At 39.7% G+C, this 22,035-nt stretch overlaps 2 protein-coding genes across 4 annotated transcripts; both read right to left on the reverse strand.

Annotated features, from left to right (window-relative positions):
• Positions 1-1,565: 1,565 nt before the first annotated feature.
• Positions 1,566-12,883, reverse strand: LOC131470889 (tubulin polymerization-promoting protein). 3 transcript variants are annotated; one of them, XM_058646946.1, is made up of 5 exons: positions 12,757-12,883; positions 5,998-6,075; positions 5,337-5,672; positions 1,912-2,065; positions 1,566-1,826 (listed from the first exon to the last, which is right to left on the reverse strand). In XM_058646946.1, exons 2-5 carry the CDS (start codon positions 6,009-6,011, stop codon positions 1,617-1,619), a joined length of 714 nt encoding a protein of 237 aa, XP_058502929.1. In that variant the 5' UTR covers positions 6,012-6,075; positions 12,757-12,883; the 3' UTR covers positions 1,566-1,616. The 3 variants fall into 3 exon arrangements, with proteins under 3 accessions (XP_058502929.1, XP_058502930.1, XP_058502928.1); XM_058646947.1 differs by lacking the exon at positions 12,757-12,883 and adding an exon at positions 7,162-7,373; XM_058646945.1 differs by lacking the exon at positions 12,757-12,883 and adding an exon at positions 6,937-7,132.
• Positions 12,884-15,932: 3,049 nt separating this feature from the next.
• zdhhc11 (zinc finger DHHC-type containing 11) lies at positions 15,933-21,649 on the reverse strand. Its single transcript, XM_058646918.1, has 11 exons — positions 21,341-21,649; positions 19,274-19,489; positions 18,749-18,927; positions 18,532-18,633; positions 18,308-18,432; positions 18,042-18,197; positions 17,829-17,959; positions 17,695-17,744; positions 17,551-17,614; positions 17,372-17,450; positions 15,933-16,461 (listed from the first exon to the last, which is right to left on the reverse strand). The coding sequence occupies exons 2-11, from the start codon at positions 19,487-19,489 to the stop codon at positions 16,316-16,318; spliced, it is 1,248 nt and encodes a 415-aa protein (XP_058502901.1). The 5' UTR covers positions 21,341-21,649; the 3' UTR covers positions 15,933-16,315.
• Positions 21,650-22,035: the final 386 nt, after the last annotated feature.

A 22,035-nucleotide genomic window follows, 5' to 3' on the forward strand; every position in this document is an offset into this window, starting at 1 on the left:
TAAAACGTCCGTGTGTCTTGTTGCTGTACTGAAGACTAGAGTCAGGCTGTCCCTGACCCAGTTTTCCGTCTCCTACACAGCTGAACGTTGTACGTTATGGAGATTTCACTTTAGAAGCCTTTTGGATGAAAGGTGAAACATCTTCAACTTAACTCAGGCAAGTCCAGTCCAGAGACCTGGATGACGGAAACCTTCACAGACTTGATCCTACACAGCTACGTCTGTGTTAGTTAACGACTGTGTTTCAACCTACATATAAATATGATGATCGTTTGTTTGGTATAACTGGTTAAGCCTACACTTGACTATAATCTTATGAAGTCCCTGACTGTGCAAGTGTGCTTTGCTGGTCTGATGTTTATTCGATATGTATAGATGTTTGCTGTTGTCTCACTTTGCATTTTGTAGATTGATTTAAAAAAAAAAAACAAGATAGAAGTCATATATGTGAAAGCATTTTGTTTTGCACACCTGCCTAAAACTATGTTTGTAGATATATATATATATATATATGTATATATAGCAAGAAAATACGTCTGTCCAGTAGTCAATCTGCACGGCAGTTAAGATATGACAAACTCCTACTGTCATCTATATGCTTCTGAATCAAATGCAATATACATAACATGCACAAAGTACAGCAATACAGGAAAAATAAAAACATAAGCCAGTGTCATAAATTATGTGGCTATAAGGTTTTAGAATATACACAATCTTACCACAAATATATTAGAACTACTGTATAGAAATCTGATTAAGGGAGTAACGATATTAAGTAAAAATACAATCTTGTACAACTGAGCTCACCGGCATGGCGTGGTGTAGGTCAGAGCTTCCTTCAGCTAAATACACCAGTAAAAAAAAAAATGCACGTTAACAGTTTACAAGTGTTTTGTTGGAGATAAAATGGAATTAGCTCTGAATGAAGAGACATTGTAATAAAAGACTGGAATGTTCTATTACATTACCTTTAGTTTAGGGCGTTAGAAGCAGGCCTGTTTGTTTTGTCATACAGAAGCAAAATGAGAAAATGTTCCTCATGACAGCTTTAAGTTTGACTTAACAATGGCTGACATGTCGGGAGGCGGGCGAACAAATCACAGAGGGTGGACGTAATTGAAGTTTTCACAGGAAGTATCTGTCAGAAATCTGCTAATTTATCAAAAGTCTGCAAAACTATTTGAAAATGCATTTCTTCTGCTTAACCTAGTTATGGCAATGGAAACGTGTTAAGTCAAAATCATCAAATTTAAAATTTCATTTTTCGTGGCATGTTATTGGTGAACAACAAAGCTTCAATATTCATGGCGCTGCACTTTCTCTCATTTGTTTTCTACAGTGTTTGGCATTAACGTGCTTCAGACAGGAATGTGGTGACCTTGTAAAATACAGATGTAAACAATTTTCCAGTTCTCACACTTGACAAAGAGAGGAACCAAAAACACTCTTTTCACTCAAACACACACGCGCACACATATTCAGTAAATACACACGTACACACACAGAATCAAAATGGGTTGGAAAATACATGAAATCATATTATTCTTTTGTGCTTCTTTTGAGTGTTTTTTTTTTTTGTTTGTTTGGATCAAATGTTTATTTCCTCATCTTCGCCTTTACATGGGCTTGCCCACGGTTGGTTTAGTGACTTTCTTTTCATACGACCCTTGATGCTTGTATCCTGAGACATACCCGGAAGTGTCAACCACGTCCACTCGTCCCGCCTTACCCTTCCCGCGACCCGTTGGATCGAAGCGCTCCTTGTGTGACCCTGTAAACTTTGAGGTGTCTGTAAGGCGGCTCACTGTCGGAGACGCCACAGCTCTCTGTGAGACACAACATACCATGAAGTTGCTGATAAAAAAAAACAAACACGATGGACATGATGGGATTTGGTGTTTTCAGTCTTACCGTGACTCCTGCGATGACAGGCGCCTTTCCTTCAATCTGCTTGAACACTTCAGCCTCGGCCTCGTCTCCTGTCTTTTCTTTATATTTCTTCCTGGCCAGCTCTCCGAGTGCAACTTTGAACTCATCAAATGTGATGTTGCGAGAGGATTTCTTCCTGAAACGTTAATACAGTATCAGAATCAAGCATATAAAGCCAGACAGATAAAAATGCAAACTCCGATACAATCCAAAAATCCTATGTATCTCACACTTTACTATGCACGGACTGTAATGAAATGTAAATATAAATCAGCAGAATCATGTTTGGGGTGTTTATTTCCCCTTTTTGGGAGAATAATATTTGTTACACCGTTTTATGTATTTGAAATGACTCAGCACAAATGTGTTGTTAACAGCTTCATAGTTAATAAATGGAATAATATCAGTGTCGGTAGATACTCAAGTTTGTGACTCAAAAAAAGTGGTATCACCTTAAATCCTTTAATAATGTTTGAAAACATAAGACGTGAACACGCAGCCATGTGTGATCACTTCAGTAGGCAGATGTAAGACAGCATAGTGATGGTATCCCGCTGAGATAAACAACAAGAAAACTTTTACTGTTGGTGTGTCAGTACTTAACTGTCGCCAAGGCGACTCCACAGCCTTACACACACAACAGCCTACGGCTGTATATATGTGAATGTCCTTTCATGTTATTTATCACATGGTGTGCAGCTGCAGCGCTGAATGTTTTTCATTCACACCGTCTCATAACGACACTTAAACCGGGCCGAAATGCTTCCAGAAGCACCGCATTTTCATTTAGGGAGCTTAAAAATTGTCGTCACCGCTGCCCAATAGCGTGCCACAAAACTCCATCAATCATCCTCCCTGTGAGAGTGCGCTGGCTGTCTAACTGGCCCTTAGCCCAATTCACTTTCATGAGAAAAGTGCATAGTAACACAAACACAAACAGTATTTGCTGTGGTGATAAACTGTATAAACAACAGCTTATGAATCCAACAGTCTCCCTGGGCAACCCGCCGTCATAGCAACGAGCTACAATCAACAGGGATGTTTGGATTTATTATTTGACTCATCGAGTGACTGTACTTGGCGATCCATCAGTGTCTGCGCCTGTTCTGTGCTTATTGTCAGAGGGGAAACTGGACTTCCAGCTGCCGTTTCTGTCCAAGGAGGACAACTGTGTCCTCTGCAAACCGAGCTGTTACAGTCTCCAAAGTATACAAACATTTTAGCTGTGTGTACTTGCTGTGGAAACCAAATCTGTGATGAGGATTAAAAACAAAAGGAAAAGGGTCACAGGTCAAGTGAATCTTTATTTTAGTTCGGACTGCACTGCTGATCCAGCGTTTGTGTACGTCGTCCTACCATCTGCAGGACGTGATCCATATGTATCTGACACACAGCCCAATCGGTTTCATGCAGAATGCTGCTCCGGTAGAGTCTGCACTCATGTTCACTGGTGAGGAAACGCAGCCAAAGCCGAGGAAAGGAAGCCAACACGACATCATTCAGTGAATCTCTCCCTCATCCATTGTTGATGCTGTGGTGTACTGGCTGTAAGCAGAAGCTCCATGCGCTGCAGCTGACCTCCATACCCACAATAAATCTGGGTTAATTTGACAGATTAGCCAGTGCTCATTAAGATGTTTCATTTTTTGTGTGCAAGCAATGGGTTTTTGACGCTGATTAAATCTGTGGCACGTTGCCCCCGATTCAGTCATGCCTGGAGTCAGAAACTACGTGAAAATGAACCCCTCCCCCAGTTTGTAGCTCTTTTTATCCTCAGGCTGCCTCTGAAGTGTACACACGCACACACTTTATTGGGCTTTTTACTGTACTATCCTGCTACACAGTGCAGTGACTTATGTTCGGAACACATGCTGGAATATTGTTGGACGCTGACGGAAAGCTGCAGAACACGCATCCAAAAGACCGAACGTATACAACACTGCACAGTTCCACCCACGAGCGACATGTCTGAAAAGATGAAGAACATGCCTTTAACTGTTTAAAGTGGTTACGCCAAGCTGTTTGCACATTTCTAAATATTGCTAACCAACAGATGTATGCACGGAAATAGGCCTGAATCCACCACCACGGTGAGCTTTTCTTGCCTGGCCAAGAAAACATGGACACTCATTTGCATGCCAACTGTGAAGGTGTTGAGGTGGGAGAGTTAAAAAAAAAAACCTCTATCAGGCCTCTTTGCTTCAAAAATATGAGAACATTTAATCAATAAACTGTAAAAGCGTGTGGAAGAAGCGATGTTTATTTATAAATGCTAGAAACACTGCAAAGACCTCAAAAAGCGCTTTCTCTGCCAAGTTGCTCATTATTGTTAGGCAGGGAATATCCCTGTGATGGAAGGCGGCTTTTTTTATGCTTAGACTGCACAGATTGATGTCCACGATTACATCCTGCAGCCAAACTCCACGTTTGTTTTGGCGGTGTTGTGAATGATGCTGTCAGGACTGCTTTTCATGTGACACAAGATCTGAATGAGGAAGGTTTTGTTGTTATTTTTAAGGCAATTTTCACCTATTGATGTTTTGTGCTTGGAGATGAGAAATGACAATATATTGCTATTTCAATTTACAGAACTAACTTTAACAGTTTAACCGAACATTTTCTCTTTGCCAAACACAGAAGAATGTACACACAACGACTGAGACTGACCTTCAGTGACACACATTAGAAGGATGGAAAATCCACTAAATCAGTGTGAAATCTCCTAGCAACCTGTTCTCTGCAGTGGTTTCCATCCATTATCTCTGTCTTCGGCATGCTGGAAACACTGATGTGTCTTGTTGTGGTGTGCATGATACAGTATTTACACTCATCTGTCAGTGTGTTATCGGCACAAAATGGTTTGCAGACTCTCAGTGCACTTGGTAAACATAAGCACAGCTGTACACATGAAAAGTTTTCTCCTTCTAATATAACTCTGAGGTCACAGTTTATTATTGGAAAGCACTCGAGCAGAAACGGATGAATCAATGCGGCCTGAGGAAATAAAAGTCCAGCCACACTGGCCTCTTGCTCTGGCTGTTTCTGACGAACAGGCTCACACAAGAAAACATCAAAAGCAGGAAGAATAGCTACATGGACGTGAACAGGTTTATTTGTTCTTTCCATAAGATCAGTCAGTCAGTGCCTGTATATTTTTGACTGTGTTGGGATTGACTGAAACAAAGAAACCTTTGTCATTCCTACCCTGCAGTGCAGTCCTGATCCAGTTGATCTCTGTCCCTGCAACAGTTTACTCAAACTATGTGATAAAATGACAGTCATGTAGCGACATGCCAGGACAAACTGGTTTGACCCAGTGCATATGCTCTGGCAGGATAAAACCCCAGACTGGCTCACAATTTGTTTCACAATATCACGAGTTCAGTGTTTTTAGTTTCTTTCCTTACTTGACTTTGCTGAAGACGATGTCCACGTCAGTGAGCGTGATGTTCTTGCCATCGATCACGCCGCAGTCCTTGCAGAGTTTGGACCAGTTCTTGCCGTGCATCTCCTTGCCTGTGGCGCGGGTGTCGCCGTGAATGGCGAAGCGCCGGAACGACTCCTCCAGCGCGGTCACTTCCACGGGCGTGGAGGAGCCCGCGCCTCCTTCACTGGTCCCATTGGAGTCCGTCGAAAGCCTTTTGGACGCTCGGTCTTTAGAGTAATCGTTGTGCGGCCGCAGAGGAGCCGAGCTGATGTTGCCGTGCTTGGCTGTCTGGACCTTAAAGTCGTCTATGTTGTCTCTGAGAGGGAAGACAAAGTGACAACACAAAATAATCCCGGTAGCTGATGGAGATGACAAAATCACCAAATGCAAGAGAGACAGACATTTAATAAGCCTGCAAGGCCTGAGTAGGCAAGAGTAGACTCTTCAGAATTTGCATTTCTGTGCTCACACTGCCTGTGAATGGGCAGATGTCTTATGTATTCTGAGTTAAAGGATATATATGAAAAAAATCTTTGTGGAATTTGAAGACACACAAATCAAGAAGAAAAAAAAAGGATGAACAAACATAAGAAATGTGTGTTGAAGGCTCTTGTATTCTGTGGATGGCTTCTAACACTCACCTGTGCTCTGCCATACTGCAGCAATCGGATTCCCTCTGTGTTGTGCTTGGATTAGCCGATTTTTGATTTCTCTTTGTGCTGTGAAAAATGAGAATGCACGTGATTAGAGAGGATGTGTGTGTACTCATGTGAGTACGAAAAGAACACAGCATTATTAAAGTACAGAATTCCACGAAGCAATATCCACAAACATGCTGCTTTGCCTGCTCTGTCATAATATTCTGGCAGCATACAAACATTATGTTTGTTTAAACTTTACATATATATATTTTTATTCATTTCAAATCTTTACTCGGAAGACAGGCTGTAGCTTAAAAAGTGGTGAGAGTGACATTGACACGCAGAAAAAGGGCTGCGAGCCAAAAGCAGAATCCTCTGTATACAACAATAACAACAATAGTACAGTAATAAAGTATTATGCACACAATCCAGATCATTATTCAGATCCACACCAATCTGGGTTCTTCTCTCCACCAAGTTACACGGAATTGGTTTAGTTTATCAAGCAAAAAGATAAAAGACTGCACTGAAAACCTCACGTCCTCGGCGGAAGTTATGACATAACTGCACGACTGCATTCATGGAGAACAACCTCAGAGAATCCTCTAAGTCATTCATCCTCACTGACTTCCAGAGATCTTCTTTCATGCTGGTTATTGTTTGTTAATGCACATCTATGAAGGCAGGGTTTGCTTGCGCTCTCCCTTCAGATGATTTAACTCTGTCTGAGAGAGAACAAAGATTCCTCTCTAAACACATCATCACCCATTTGCATGTCTGAGAACTTTCAGACCCACACTCGAACCATATCTTTAGCCCTCACTTGGCTAGGAAGACGTAAGATGTTTAAATGACTGTCATCAGAGAGCAAGAAAAGCCTTTCTGCTGTTTCTAGGAAGATGATTTATTCCTGCGTAGAAGTAATAACTCTGTGCTCACCTCTCAGCTGTTCCCATACTCAGCTCAGCATCGTTAAAGGACTTGAGTTGCCACACCAACAACAAAGTTGATAAAACTGTTTAGCGGTTGCGCTGACTTCTGTTTAAAAATCAGATACAAACAAGACGCCAAGCAGAGAAAGACGCTGTGGACAAACAGCTTTTACTCCAGTGAGAAAACTCTCACGCCAGTCCCTCAAGTCACAAATCAAGTTTTGTCACTCACCCCCCAGTGGCACCATGGAAAAACAACGGTTTTGTTTTCACGAGCCTGTGACCAGCTTTCACAAATGTGACCCTGCTGCGTACAGTCCACACTTAAATGGGTACAAAAGATCCAAGATTGACACTGCATGAAACCATTATCATCACTCGGTCAATTCTTAGGAAAAAGAGAAGATTTTAATCTGTATGAATAATGGCATTCAAAGCAACAGACACTGGGAACCCATTGTCCAAACGCTCGTGGCCTCTCTGTCTGACCTATGCCCATGTCTTCACTCATACACGCTTGGAGACATCGCTGAGTGACACTATTTCTCTAGTCATATGTCATCCAGGACTCAGGCCAAGAGTCAACATGGAGTAACTGAAGCTACATTTTATTGTATTATTGTTAATCATGTATTCAAAAAATGGATTCTTTTCATGAATCTAAATGAAGATTCACAGCATTATACATAAAGAACTAAAATAATCAGGGACATAAAGTACTAAACTGACCGGCCTTTTATCAGATTTACATCGGTTTAAATACATATAATTTATTTCTAAAAATGTCAAGAGTTTATAAATATGCATTTATTTATGCATGTCTTTATTTGTGTATTTGTACACTTGTGGTTCAATTGATTAGCCAAATTCAGCATACAGGTTCCTTTCTTGTATATTATTACAATTACGGCTAAATTATTGGATCATGATATCTGACGATATGGCCAAAAAAGTCATCACGCTATAATATTTCCATAATTTTTGTTTTTCTTTTGGCTTCTCCCTGTCTAGGGGTCACCACAGCAGATCATCTGCTTTTTCAGTGATCTGCATATTTGATACAGCAGAGACTTTTTATGCCGGATGATCTTCCTGATGCAACACTCCCATGTATTCGGGTATTAGAGTGTCCAATTAACCAATACAAATCAATCAATCAGATCAATACAAACTAGCAACCCACCAGTTACAAGCCAAGTTCCCTTTTCGCTCGTCCACGGGCTGCCCCCAAGTCAGTATCCATGATATTGTGATAAATGTCAGAAAGATTGATTTTTGCTTCTGAATAAAAATTGCAGAAACCAGTTTATTGTGGTTTTAAAATTCTTCATGGACTGCAAACTCTGACAAAACAGAAATTTAAACAATTTAAAGCAATTATGGGTTATATCTCATGATATATTGATATATTTCCCAAGTAATTACAATCACAACACTCTTTACGTCAGTTTTAGTGAAAATAAAATGTAAAAAGTCAAACGTGTGCTGTTGGGTGAACATTAAAAAGTGCTTTATGTCATCATGCCATGTGCCGTTGGTGTCACTTCTATAGCTTCCTGTGATATATATTCAGTGGGTATATATACCACATCCTTTCAGTAGACTAACAAACTACCCGCTGTGTTTTCCTTTGTGCGTCGACGACGGCAGTGAAATCTGTGAGACAAAAGACTCGTTTCACTCTCGTCTTCTAATTTAGACTCATTTGCTTCAAGTGTCTTGGTCCTCGGTACAACGGGCCTCCTCAAACACATCATATTCAATACTTAAGACGACTCATTCACCGTAGAACACGCAGGGAGATAAAAGGACACGTCAGACTGATTGAAATCATTTGATTAAGAACATAAATAATGCTTCACCGCTGCAGCGAGGAAACCACAGAGGGTAAAAAGTAGAGCTATGGTCGAAAAATCATTTTTCAGTTCACAAAAATGACCTAATGACACAAAAGATTAAGATTAAAACATTATAACACAGGATTTCTGTGTAATTTAAAGCTTTCTCAGGTCTGGTTTGAGCAATCGTTTGTACAGTATATGACCGGGGACAAATCTGTGACTGGATGACAGCATGCTTACATACTCTCGCCTTCTGGCAAATACACTGCACAGATGAGTGCTTTAACTATAAATTGACCCATTTTGAACTGCATCTATTCATAGCAACAATACACTGACTGCATGACTGGAACATTCTATTCGTTCTCAAGGGAGGAGATCAGCTGGTAGACAACATGCATGCTCACACACACACACAAACACCCAAAATAAAATAATTCAGTGTTTTTTAACTGTGGTTTTGGCAGATGGTGTTTATCTAACAAAAATATGACACTGTCAGAGTGACAACAGTGTGTGTGTGTGTGTGCAGTGAGAGTCGGTGTGATTTCAGTGTCCTGTTCCAGACAGCTGCTCTTTAATATAGACCATATCAGTCAATCATACGTGTACAGTTGAAACTCCACGATCTACATCTGATACATGATGTCTGCCATCTCACTGCCTCAACACCACGTGACCTTTACGAATGAATAAGCAGCACCATCTTGAGATGACACGCCTGGCACAACAACGAAAATCCTCTATAAAGCAACATTAATTGATTCAACAAACAAGTGTTGTTATTGTCAACAATGGCAACAGCTACAATTACAGGGACTGTGGTTTATTATGAGTCAATCCCTCCTCATCTTACTACAGTTTAATAATACTCTCGGTTTTTTGTTTATTTTATAAATGCCTTGAAATTAGGCCCATGTTAATGATGCCCATCTAGGGCTGAACAATTAATTGTTTCCAATTTGAAATAACGCAAATGCTGCGTTTTAATGGTTACATAATATTTTCTATTGTATTATAAAATTGAGTAGTTGTGATTGAGTTGTGTGTACTAAATCTATTACACAGTGAATATTGAATTGACTACTACATGTTTAATGATGATGACTGGATGGATGGACATTAAATAGGTTTCATTTCAAATTAGGGCTGAACGATGTTGAATAAATGTTTAATTGCGATTATTTTCACAAGAATTGCGATCGCGATATCAGAGGGAACGGTCATTTTTGCAAATTATTCTCATTTTCTATTTATATATTTAAAAACATGACTGCTGTTTGATATTTGTGCAGATCTGTGAGAAACAAAGCCATTCACTTCAGTCTGTAGAATAAGATGTGTATAGATCAAGACAATAATTAATCCACAAGGATATTTTGACACACAATTTGGCTTTAACAAATATCACACCTCCTGCGATTTCAATTAAATTTTGATTGTTCAGCCCTAATAAAAATTGTAAAAAAAAAAGAGTTAAATATTTACTGTAACCCATAGGAAGTATGCCAACCTGACATAGAGAGACACAGAGAGAGACACAGAGAGCATGACATGAGTATGTTGCAGCTCAGGTCTGAGGTCATCAGCACACTGCCTCTGTCAGTTCAGTCCACACCTCCCTAAACCCTTTAACTGCTCTGTGACTCAAAGATCTTGGCAAGCGTTGTGCTGAAATAAAACAAGATGTTTGAAGCAAAGCTTCAGCAGTTACTGTTGGCAGTAGCAACAAGCCAAATAGAGGTATAAGGCAGCTAGTGTAAAGAAAGAAAGAAAAGAAAGGAAGAAAGAAAGAAAGGCTTAGGAGTCCTGATGCAACCCCACATTTGAGAGGAAACATGATGACAGAGATCCTGCAACAGTCATGTTGGGCAACAGCATTATAGCTCTGAGTAAACTGGAGTCCCTTCAGAGATGTGTAGGAGCCACTGGTATAATGCCACACTGAATGAATTTAGGTCACTCCAAATGTGTCTCTTAAAACCAACGTATGGTGTTTACTATTAAAATAAACTGTCATTTATTTTGTTTGTGTAGTTAAAAATGCAGCCATTCATGATTTTATTTTGTAGACCTGACCTGAATTCATCAGAAACAAAACAAAATTCACACTTTTGTGACTGTTTGTAACAAAAACCCAAAGGCTCAAGGAAACCTAGAACAGTGACACCTGGGATATACTCTGTGACTGTGTTTTCTCACGCATACAAAATTCAACGTATGTGGTTAACATTGCTATCGTGCCTCGCTGAGAGAAAAATGTATTTCCTTCCTCACTGTGTAGGTGTGTGGCCTGTGAATAGCTAAATATCTTACAAACTTGTGCTGGTAGGTTTTGTGTTGTATTTAACACACTTTATATCCCACTTTTATTTTTACTGGTGTATTTCTTTGGCGTGAAAATCACTATATCACTGTGGCTATAGCAGATATATAAAAGTCTGAGTTCTTAACCTTCAAGTCTCAAGTCAAGTCAGTCTAGTCCCTGCTTTAAATAAAATTAAAGTCAAGTCATATGAATGTAGAAGGCGATGATGATTTCCCAGATATTCCACATTTAAATATGCAAAAAAAAGAGTTTTATCTGTAACAGAAACACTGTATTACTCATGTAATGTAATGACTGCTTCATGTTCCCACACAACTGAATTGTTTATATAAAAGGAAAGAAAGATATAATTAACATCAATAAAATGAAAATAAATACAACTACAGAGCCTAAAATGTAAAGAATACTGACTTTAGGCCTACATTAAACCATGGACACTTCAAATATTAGGCTAAAGACGACAAGACACTAACCAGCGTTAGATTAAAATAGAAACCAGCTGACTTCCTGTCTTACCTTCCTCTGTGGGATTTCAAGTGCCTAATGAAATTTCACCTAGTGCTGGTTGCCAGGTTTGTACACAAGGGCACAAAAAGCTGCAGACACACAATGTTTTCCATGTTTAAAAACAAAACAAAAAAGCAAGCAGATTGTTATGGTAACAACTGAATATTTGAGAAAATGTAAATGTTTCATAGGTAAGGTCATTTTCCTATAAGTAAAACTTATTCAAGTCTCACATCCTCAAATTTGCGACTTAAATCAGACTTGAGTCAACTCACGTGACTTGAATTCCCCACCTGTTTTTTTATATTATCCTAATATATTATATAATAAATCACATTGTCACCTGTGTATTGGAAAACAGCAGCAGATTCAATCACAGACCGAAACAGTGACCTATAAGTGGACAGCAGAGGGACTGACTGACAGCTGATAGTGACAAACAGGACCTGGTGTGCAGGTGATGCCTCTGAACTTCCGGTTTGCTATAATAAACCCATCAACACTTCCCTGATGACATCATTCTCACTTACTGAGCAAAAACATTGTAAACACGTTCTCTCCAACACCGCTGATTCTGAATCCATCGGCTCTTTAATGCAAAGTCGCAGCAGTGGCCACTAAAAGAGGACACTTCATGCATGATTATGTAACTATCTCCATGTAACCGTGCAGCAGTAAGCAGCAGCAGCAGCAGCAGGCTGCACGCACAAAGGCTGCACCCACAGGCCAAACGCATGTTCATTCTCTCTGTGTGACAAACAGTGATGCTTACAGGACAAAGCCCTGTCACAGATAAACACATGTAAGGGAAACAAACGTTGCAGTTGCAGCTGATTTGGTGAAACCACTGTGTTACATAAACTTCACACAGAGTCCACGTGATCACTTTGTTATTGTCAGCACCTAGAACGCATGTCTGCCAAATGCAGAACATGGCTTGCTTGTGTGTGTGTGTGTGTGTGTGTGGGCAAAAACATGCAGCCACATGCCTTCACAAGTGAAAATGCAATCAGTGGCAGAATCAGTGTTATGAAGTCATGCATTGATACAGACTCTGGAAAAAGAATTGGTCAGGTATCGAGCTTCATGTAAATCAGAATCAGAATCAGCTTTATTGGCAGCGATGATAGTAAATTCAGTTTGTAATCACCTGGTGATGAAATCGTCCAGCTCTGAGTTTGGGCTCACAGAAGCATAAGTGCGCGTCGCGCTGCCTCCCTGGATGTCTCCTCTCCTTCCTCACTCCGCGGTGCCTGGGCTCAAATCTGCCTGATGGCTCAGTCACCTCGAGATGCTGAAGAGAAACCAGCGCGCTGATTGGCTGCAGCCCGAGCTCTTTCATAGGCTGTGACCGTGGTAAACAAGCGCTGCGTGAACTGAACTCGCAGCATCCTTATGGTGCTTTGAGGAGAGAAGGCGCGGGTGAAGATGTAAACAAAGGATGAGGATGGTTTGTATGCAAAGGATCAGTACAGTTTTACAAATCCACTGTCTGGTTATAGGCAGCTGGTGCTTAGGTGGCCAGATGTATGGCAATGTTTGTTTGTTTTTTTTACATTTAATCAGGATTTAAATGTAAAAAAACAGGATTTTCACTACCGATTTAAACACTAGTCACTACAGTTTCAGATTTCTGCTTAAAAAAGGCTTGTCATAATAGTTCAAGATTGAGATACTCGAGTTTGAGATATTGGTATTGGACACAAAAAGGGTGGTGTTGTCCCATCCCTTGTTATATGTAATGACTGCAGATATCTGAAACTGGAATTATGTACATACACATGAATGGCAAAAGTGACGTCATTCTGACTATTGAACAAACTGAACTGCAGATATCTGAAACTGTAGTTTTGACTCGTAAGAATGACCTCACAGATATCTGCAACTCAAAGTAGTCACAAGTAGTCAAATTTGGTGATTAAATGTAGAAAAGGCTTGCATAGATAGATAGATAGATAGATAGATAGATAGATAGATAGATAGATAGATAGATAGATAGATAGATAGATAGACAGACAGACAGATCCCATTCTGATGCTCAGTATGAACTTGTCCGGACCATGTCAACGTGACAAAAGCAGTTGAGCAGGTGTACTTAATAAAGTGGCCTGTGAGGGGAGACATTAGGGTCACATCAATTTATCACATAATAAATAAGGTGCTGTACAAAAAAATTACATAAATGCATTATTACTTATTGTTTCTTGGGCCAGTGATGACAGAATATATATACAGTATATATATATATATATATATATATATATATATTGCTTTTTTTTGCACATGAAAGTAATGTATCCAGTCCAGTACTCCACTGTGTTACACAACCAGTGGCAGCCTCTCGTCTGGATGTGGACGGACATTATGTAACCACAGAGTGCTGTTCATTGTGAAAATGATGAAAAAGTAGACGCAAACTCTCAAACGTCAAAGTCAAAGATCCAGAGGTAAAACCATGTAGTTTATAAGCGAAAAAAAGGCTCAGTGACAGAGGTCATCTTTGATGAGGGCAGCCATGACTGAGTGATGACAATATTCTTGCTCAACGTGCTTCACATGCGCCACACTGATGCAACCAGCCTAACAATCTCTGTACCTCACTTGTGAATACATCATTAGTAAAAAAAAATATAGTTTTTATGAAATGGACTGAAAAATGGCTGTAATAGTTAAGACCATAAATCATGGGACTTGGTGTAGGTCAGGGGTGACCAGATTTCATAATGTGAAGATTCCAGGGGGGCCAATGGTCCCTTCAGACATTTTACATTTAACAGTAAAAGTTAGGTACAAATGCACTGTTTTATATGTATAACAATTGTGCTATAAATGGCAGTGCTATAAATACTACATTATAAAACCGAAGCTGTGGGCTTTATAAAAATCTGATGTCGCATGGTGACAGTAAAGCACAGGTGTAATCAACACAATTATGGCTGGTTAGCTGGTATTCACTTCCATGATTTAAAAGAACACAAAAAACCCACAACAGGCAAAACAACTGGGCATTTGTCAAAGTGGTAAGTGGTTTTCATACAAGGTCATGTCAAAGTATATGTTCTGGAAAAGAAAATGGCTTCACGACACTATAGGTGATTTGGAAAACAAGAAACAATGTTAAAAAACAAATAAGATCACTGTAACAGAACTAAACTGATCACACTGATCTCATTCAGCTTGTAGACACAGGCACACACATGATCCATCCAGTGTCAGTGTCTACAGCCCTCTAGTGGTGACAGTGTGCAGCTGCCTACATGTGAGCAAACACACTTAAAAAGTCTTCTGTCATTAATGTCAAATCTTTAAGGAAAATAACATGTAAATATAATACCAAAACGTGAATGTTCTGAAAGGGACTTAAAGAGAAGCTTGATTTTTATTTTATAACCCTCTGAGAGTGTTTATTTGATAATAACAAAGGTGTGATAGAAACTACTAATTATTAAATAGTAATATAATCATGATACTTTTGATGTAAATACCATAATATACCATAGTATTGTGGATCAGTCCAGTGGGGGCTATTGTGTGTCTGTACTTTTATTTGTTACCACTTTAGGACCTTTTCTGGCATAGATTTTCCTCATTATCTGATCTTGTCAGAACCAGAAGTTAATTTCTGAGGAACTGGTCAAGTTAAGGACTAATATTGGAATTGTGGTTAGGTTAAGGTTAGGCATTAACTGGTTATGATGAAGGTAAGGGATAACACTTTGTTCAGGCTGTCCGGATGAATGGAAGTCCAAGCAGTATTGTTCAAAACCTGTGTGTGTGTGTTTGTGTGTGTGTGTGCGCGCGCATGTGTGTGTGTGACAGTCTGTGGTCTCCATTGATGTTATACAGTAGAGGTAAGAATGAACTCCTTTAGTTGGTGATGTGATGCAGTGTTTAAGAAATATACGATCAAAAAAACTATAAATAAAAAATAAGCATTATGTAATAATACCCTGCCTCATTGTTGAATTCATTTCAGTAGCCCATCAGTTCTCTTTGCTGTGCCCCTGAGTTATCAGTCAGGGCCCATTTTTGGTCATTCTCTGAGAGCACAAAAGCTAACAGGTGCACTGGAGCTTAAGTATTGTAGAGCATGTTGTGGATTCAGTATCTGGAGATTTACCTATTCACTCACCACAATGAAGCACTGCCAAACACAGCAGCATCACAGGCCTTCCTTCCTTCTTTCCTTCCTTGTCTGACCCTGAATAACTTTTTATTGATCCTCGCGACATATGACCATAACATGAATATAGATAAGTTAGATATAACTTTTAGTTTTAGCATCTCTTTCCATAAAGAGATAATGAATCAAGAATTGTGCAAATATTGTGTGTATTTACATTGTTTAATTTTAAATGTAAAACAGACTCTAAACACTAATGGCTTTGTGGAAACAACAGTTTGTAAAAACGACAAAAGATACAAGAGATTTCAGTAGGGATCTTGTTTCAGCTTTTCAGGAAGATACCAAAATACAGGTACTGTATCTGCCCAACGAGGCATTCTCAAATAAACAAATGAACCATGTGGGGAAGGACGTCGGCTCTCTGTGAAAGTCAGTGAGATAAAACAATGATTTAAATAGTTCCGCTGTCATAAAAACACAATATACAATAACAGGCCCAGTTATTCGGGCTGCATACAACACACAGACACACACACACACACACACACACATCCAAATCACAATGACTCCATGTGGCTCAGGTTCAGGATGCATCAGTTCTTGATAAATCATTTGAAATAATGACACAGCTGCCAAGCGGATCCTGTATCTCAGGAACACCGTCAGCAGACCTCACACTGGGACTCTGAGCCTCTTCTTCAGCATCAGGCTTCCAGTTTCTGTTCTCCTCTTTTATACACAGGAAACAAGAAAGAGATATGAGTTACTTGCAAACTGCATGAGTTCTTACACATATATATATATATATATATATATATATATATCACAAACACAAACACAAAGTGAGAGCTCTTCCCCCTTCTGCTGTGCAAGTGCAGTAGATGTAGGTTTCTACAGTACTTCCGTCTGTTATGTGTTGTATTTCTGTCTGTATTCAGACTTGGGCTCTATCCACACAGAAACAAAATGAAATGTTAACTATCTATTTCTTTGTCATTTTGAAAAAGTCGTCCGAAAACATGGCATTGTTTCAGGATATGTCTTCATCCAAGTGAAACCCCACAAAAAGATTCTAACCGCTGTAGTACATATGCCAGGCCTGTAGGTGGCACTGCACAGAAATACACCAAAGCCAGAGATGTTGAGCATGTGTGCTGTAGGTGTGTAAAAACCTTGTTTCAAATAATGCTTTATAATGCATACAATCACAGAGACAGAGACCAAATGAACTAATCCAGGACATAAAGGCAAAAAAAAAGTGACTGCGAATGCAAGCACAAGACAGTGATGGGACTGTGACATAATTGTTTTCCCAAAGGAGCATATTTGTCTACACGGAAACACAGGAGGGAAAATAATGTTTCATGGCTCCTGAAAATGTAGTTTCCATGAGGATAAAATGCCAACACGATAAAAAAAAAACCCAAAAAACTTAAGTGGATTCACCTAGACTCGGTTTTGTGTAGACAGCTGCTTAATCCAGGAAAATTGGAGCTGCATGGTTCCAGAACAGCAGCAGCAGCAGTGGTGTTTGTTAAACTATGCTGTAGAAAACTGTATGTGTTCTCCTTTATCTTTGTAAATAAGATGGACACAACAGACACGCGTAAGACACTGATGAGGTCGATCGCACACTTACCTCCTGTGTTCTCTGTGGGATGTTCTGTACCATACTGTAAGCCAGTATCCTTGTCTGCTGATTTCTTGATGGTTTCCAACTAGATCAAATGAGTAAATGAATGCTACATCACTTGCCATTTAGTGAATGTAAAGTCATTTTAACATTTCGATATAGTGTAAGCAGACACGTTCACTTACCTCTGTACATATGGATCCTGAAAGCCAGCTGCCGAGTCGGCTGTTATTATCAAGTCTGCAGGTACTGAAGAAAAAGCAGAATAGCTTTGATCATCGCGCTCTACAAAACAAAGCATTAATAAGATTATATTTACTAAGTTCTACCTTGAATTTTGTGATAAAGCTGGTTCACAATCAATTGAGCTGTCTTCATTCTGTAAAAAAAGAAAACATCAGTTTGTTTTACAGACATAATGAAATGAAAGTGTTTGACAGTGACAAACAAAGGACGGACTCACCTGTGTGTCCTTGTTATGGGCATTGGCTTCGTGAGGTTTATCTGTTTCAGCATCTTGGGTTTCAAGTTGTTTTTTAGCTTCTTTTCGGTGCTGCACCTTTATATAATCGTATGTACTGATCCCTTTGTAAACTGAACATAAGAGGGAAATGAGAACTAATAATTGAGGAAAACGATTCCGATCAAAAGTCTTTTTTCTAAGAGTGTGACTCACATAGGTAAAGGTGAAATCCCAGCAGTTGACAGAGCAACATCAGGCAGACAATGCTCAGCATCACTGTGAGGAAGGCCAGTATAAGGAGAGCAGCTGAACTAGTCTCTATGGGTGCTAATGGTATAAACACCAGCCAAGTCCCATTACCCAGGATACCTGCAGAAACACCCATACACAACCTTTAAAGATGGCGATAACAGAGTAATAACAGAAATATGATCAGATATTTCTATGCCTTTTTATTCACTAAGAGACTGTGGACTCACGATCGAACTGTGGAGCAGTGCGTAGAATGTTTGGGTCCAGGTAATGCTGAATAAAGACGTACAATATGACAAGAACAAGCAGTAAGACGCCCACATTAGCGGAGGACAGGGCCATGAAGAAGAACCTGAAGGTGACACACAAAAACCCGATGTTCAAGTACAATTTCACAACATCATTTAATACAGTCAGAGACGGAAATCATCTTCTAAAACGTGATTCTCACCAGTAGTTTCTTCCACCCACGCAGGTGTTGAGCCATTTGCAGTGGTGATCAAAGTCTTCCACACATTTGTTGCAAGCAATACAGTGTTTTACCTTTGGACCACTACGGGGCGATAAAAAAAAAAAAAACATGACACCATTAAATCTGCCTTTTCATGATCAACACAATTATAATTTGTACTAAATTATAAAGTGAAGCCGCAGTTTTGAGTACATACACATTGACATCACATAGATAACAGTGTAGGTCCTGGATGACATGTGGCTGCTTTGTCCGATCAAAACTTGGCACTGGGCTGGAGTAGCTCTGTTTGACCCTGACACTAGCATCTGCTGGGTCTATAGTAACTGCCGCAAAATGGGTGAAAATGTGCACAATAAATGCTGTGCCTGTCACCTGTGCAAAAAAAAGGAGTCAAGGAAAATTGCAGCTAATTTGAACAATCAGTATCCATTTTGGGCGCGAAATATGATTAAATCAACAGCTAAGTGAAGCACCAGTTAAAATAGCTTGTGTGTTGACGTCATGCAGCATTCAACATGTAACAAAAACACCAGTGATCATGTCTTCTGGTCTTTAATAGAGACCACATAATGTTGTTGTTGTTGGGACCGGAGCCCATACAGACAGTCCACCACACAAAAGCATCCTTGTTACAACCTGAACAAAACCATAGCACATTCAAGTCTGAAAAGAGCCACTGCCACACTTCAACAAGGTTTCAGCTGCGTGTTAAGGATACAGAATAGAGGATATAGTTCCACGGCAGAGGCAGAAGAGGGATATAGATGCCAAAGCTGACGATGGCGAGGTAGCCGATCACCAGCCAGCCAACCACTTGCAGGATATGAGGGGGCCACGACCATCCGTTCCTCCTGGCAGATTTGGAGGGGAACAGCTCATTGCTGCTGCTCTGCATGGGAGATGTGCGTCTCCGCCTTTGACTTAAACACTTCATCTAGGCAGAGTGTAACGAGACAGTAAACACAAAGTGAACAGACACACAGGCAGCAGATTCAAACGTCCATAACCACCACATGACTACGTGTCAGATACACGTAGTCATGTGGTGGTTATGGTGGTTATGGTGGTTATGGTTACGTACGCTGCTGTAACAGCCCTGTATGGAAAAAAAAGCCTTGTAAACACAACCTGAGCTGTGCTAAAGCTGAGTTCTTATACGACGGGTACCTGTTAGGACTCTGCAGTGACCTCCATTCATTTGGACGGCCTAACCAAAACCTTAACCGTAACCATAACAACTTAATGCTTATAACCAAGCTGTGACCCATATAAGATATAGAAATACTACACCTATGTGTTGTTGTCGTAGTTGCATGTTGTGTCATTAGTTGGGAATGCTGAGTTAGCATTGCCCAACTATTGTTTTCCTCTTTTCTCATTATTTATATCATCATGTGCCAGTGTTCAGTGGACGATATCTCCTGCTACATCCTTCAAGGAACATGAAATATTTTACATTTTCTGCATTTTGTTTCTCCCAAAGGAAATGACTTGAGAGGGCAGATCAAAGGTAGATAGAACACACATAAAAGGCAGCAGGAGGAGTGCTGATTATCATTTTACTATGTTCTCACTATGATGTGAGTACACAAATATACACGTGTGCCATCTCCAAAACTCGAGGTAATAAAAACTGAATGGACACAAAGAACATTTGAAATAATGCACATAAGTTTTCACACTTGAGGGTGGAAAAGAAGCATAACAATAAAAGGTGAATGAGTGGAATGGGTTTCCATTCCACTCATTCACCTTTTATTGTTATGCACATAGACTCAGCAAATAGTGGATGACGTATAGATGGGTCAGTGATGTGGCCTATGTGAGGCCTGTCAATACCAGATAAGAATGCAAACACACTATCAACACTACAGGGGTAGAGTGGCGTCAGTAATTATGCACTGAAGACACGTAAGTCAACTTTTGAGCTTGAATTCAATTTAAGGATTTCCATTCAAGGATTCAATATTTTCACGGCCGAGCACAGACTGACCCATTTTTATCTGCTCTGATTATATTCTGCTTCTCTCCATCAGCATCAGCATCATCCTTTTCTTTCACCTACTCTTTGAGTGCACTTTTAAGGGCCTTGCCATTACCATGACCACCCACCAGAAAAGGTCCAACAGTTTTGTGCAGCTTAGGTCACTGCTGCAACGATTTATCCATTATAAATCGATTACTAAATTAGTCATCAACTAATATGTGTGGGGAGGTTTTTTTATATATAATTAAAATAAGATTTCCCTTTTTTCAGTTTGTGGACAAAACAAGACATTTTTGTCTTGTTTTGATCAATTGATTTGAACACATCATTTCCAGGTTTGGGGACATTTTTTCAACATTTTCTGACATTTTACAGATCAAACAAGTACTAGAATAATCGAGAAAATTCGATTAATGTTAGTTGCAGCCACACTTCTTCTTCTATTCAGCCTAAACAGACCCTAACCTTAACCATGACTATAACCATACCCAGTTAATGCCAAACCCTAACTTTAACCTAACCACAATTTAAATCTTAGGCCTGAACTTCAGTGCTTCATTAGGACCAGGTTTTGGTCTCCATAAAGACTACTAGTCCCGACGAGGTCAGTGTTTATGCAAGTACACAACACACAGGACCTAATGCTACTAGCTAACGTTATGCAGAATTAAATCTTAAATGTATTTCATTTATTAGTATTGCTTTAACCAACAACCGCGACTTTTATAACCCCCTGACAGAACAAACACTTTAAGTACAGTGAACAATAATAAAGGATGACAGTATGTAATGACTTACTTTTTCCAGTGAAAGGCGGTGATTAGTAAATTACATAAAATTAAATGTAATTTAAAATCAATTTAACGTTTTAAAACGGCTCCTGTTAAAATACAACCGAGCATTTCCATCTTTTGTGGTGTTCCACCTACAGTTTGTCGGCAGCACAATATGCTTCAAAAAGTGAAAATTACATAGTGAACGGCGGAGAAAAAGCAGCCGTGAAGACGGTTCCGAGCGTTCATTGTCCTTGGTTTTGTTTTGACGAAGGACGCGAGTCAGAAGTTGAAGAATCAACTCACTCAGCAGGTCGCGCGGCGCTATGGAAACTATCCTACTGCGCATGCGCACTGAAGCTCTCCTCTCTGACTACACACCAGCCTTTCACTGTGGCTCCTGTTCTCACACTGGAAACATACACACACACTTAACAATCTGTGACCGCTGAGATCTTCATTTAAATACTGATGCTTATCCTTTTTCCATGCTGTTACTGTTCTTTATTGTCGTCTTTATTATTATTATTATAAACACTGTGTTTGATAATATTGACAATATTGTCAATGTTTGTCAGTTTTATTGTTAGAGGTTCCACTTGCTTTACACTGTTGGAAGAGCCGTTTTTTTCTCAAAAATAAAGACTGCACAATAAAGGCTCATCCATGTTCTGTTCACATGAGCCCAAAAGAGAACTGCAAACACAGAGGAGCAGCATC

Source organism: Solea solea, chromosome 13 (genome assembly GCF_958295425.1).
Source record: "Solea solea chromosome 13, fSolSol10.1, whole genome shotgun sequence".
Taxonomy (NCBI): domain Eukaryota; kingdom Metazoa; phylum Chordata; class Actinopteri; order Pleuronectiformes; family Soleidae; genus Solea; species Solea solea.

Coding starts and splice junctions, on each gene's coding strand:
- LOC131470889 (XM_058646945.1), bottom strand. Junction 5,673..5,997: donor TGCAGTATGGCAGAGCACAG/GTGAGTGTTAGA, acceptor CTTCCCTCTCAG/AGACAACATAGACGACTTTA. Junction 1,827..1,911: donor CTGTCATCGCAGGAGTCACG/GTAAGACTGAAA, acceptor TGTGTCTCACAG/AGAGCTGTGGCGTCTCCGAC.
- zdhhc11 (XM_058646918.1), bottom strand. CDS start 19,489: ATGAAGTGTTTAAGTCAAAGGCGGAGACGCACATCTCCCATGCAGAGC. Junction 18,634..18,748: donor TATCTATGTGATGTCAATGT/GTATGTACTCAA, acceptor ATCGCCCCGTAG/TGGTCCAAAGGTAAAACACT. Junction 16,462..17,371: donor TCCCACAGAGAACACAGGAG/GTAAGTGTGCGA, acceptor TGTGTATAAAAG/AGGAGAACAGAAACTGGAAG.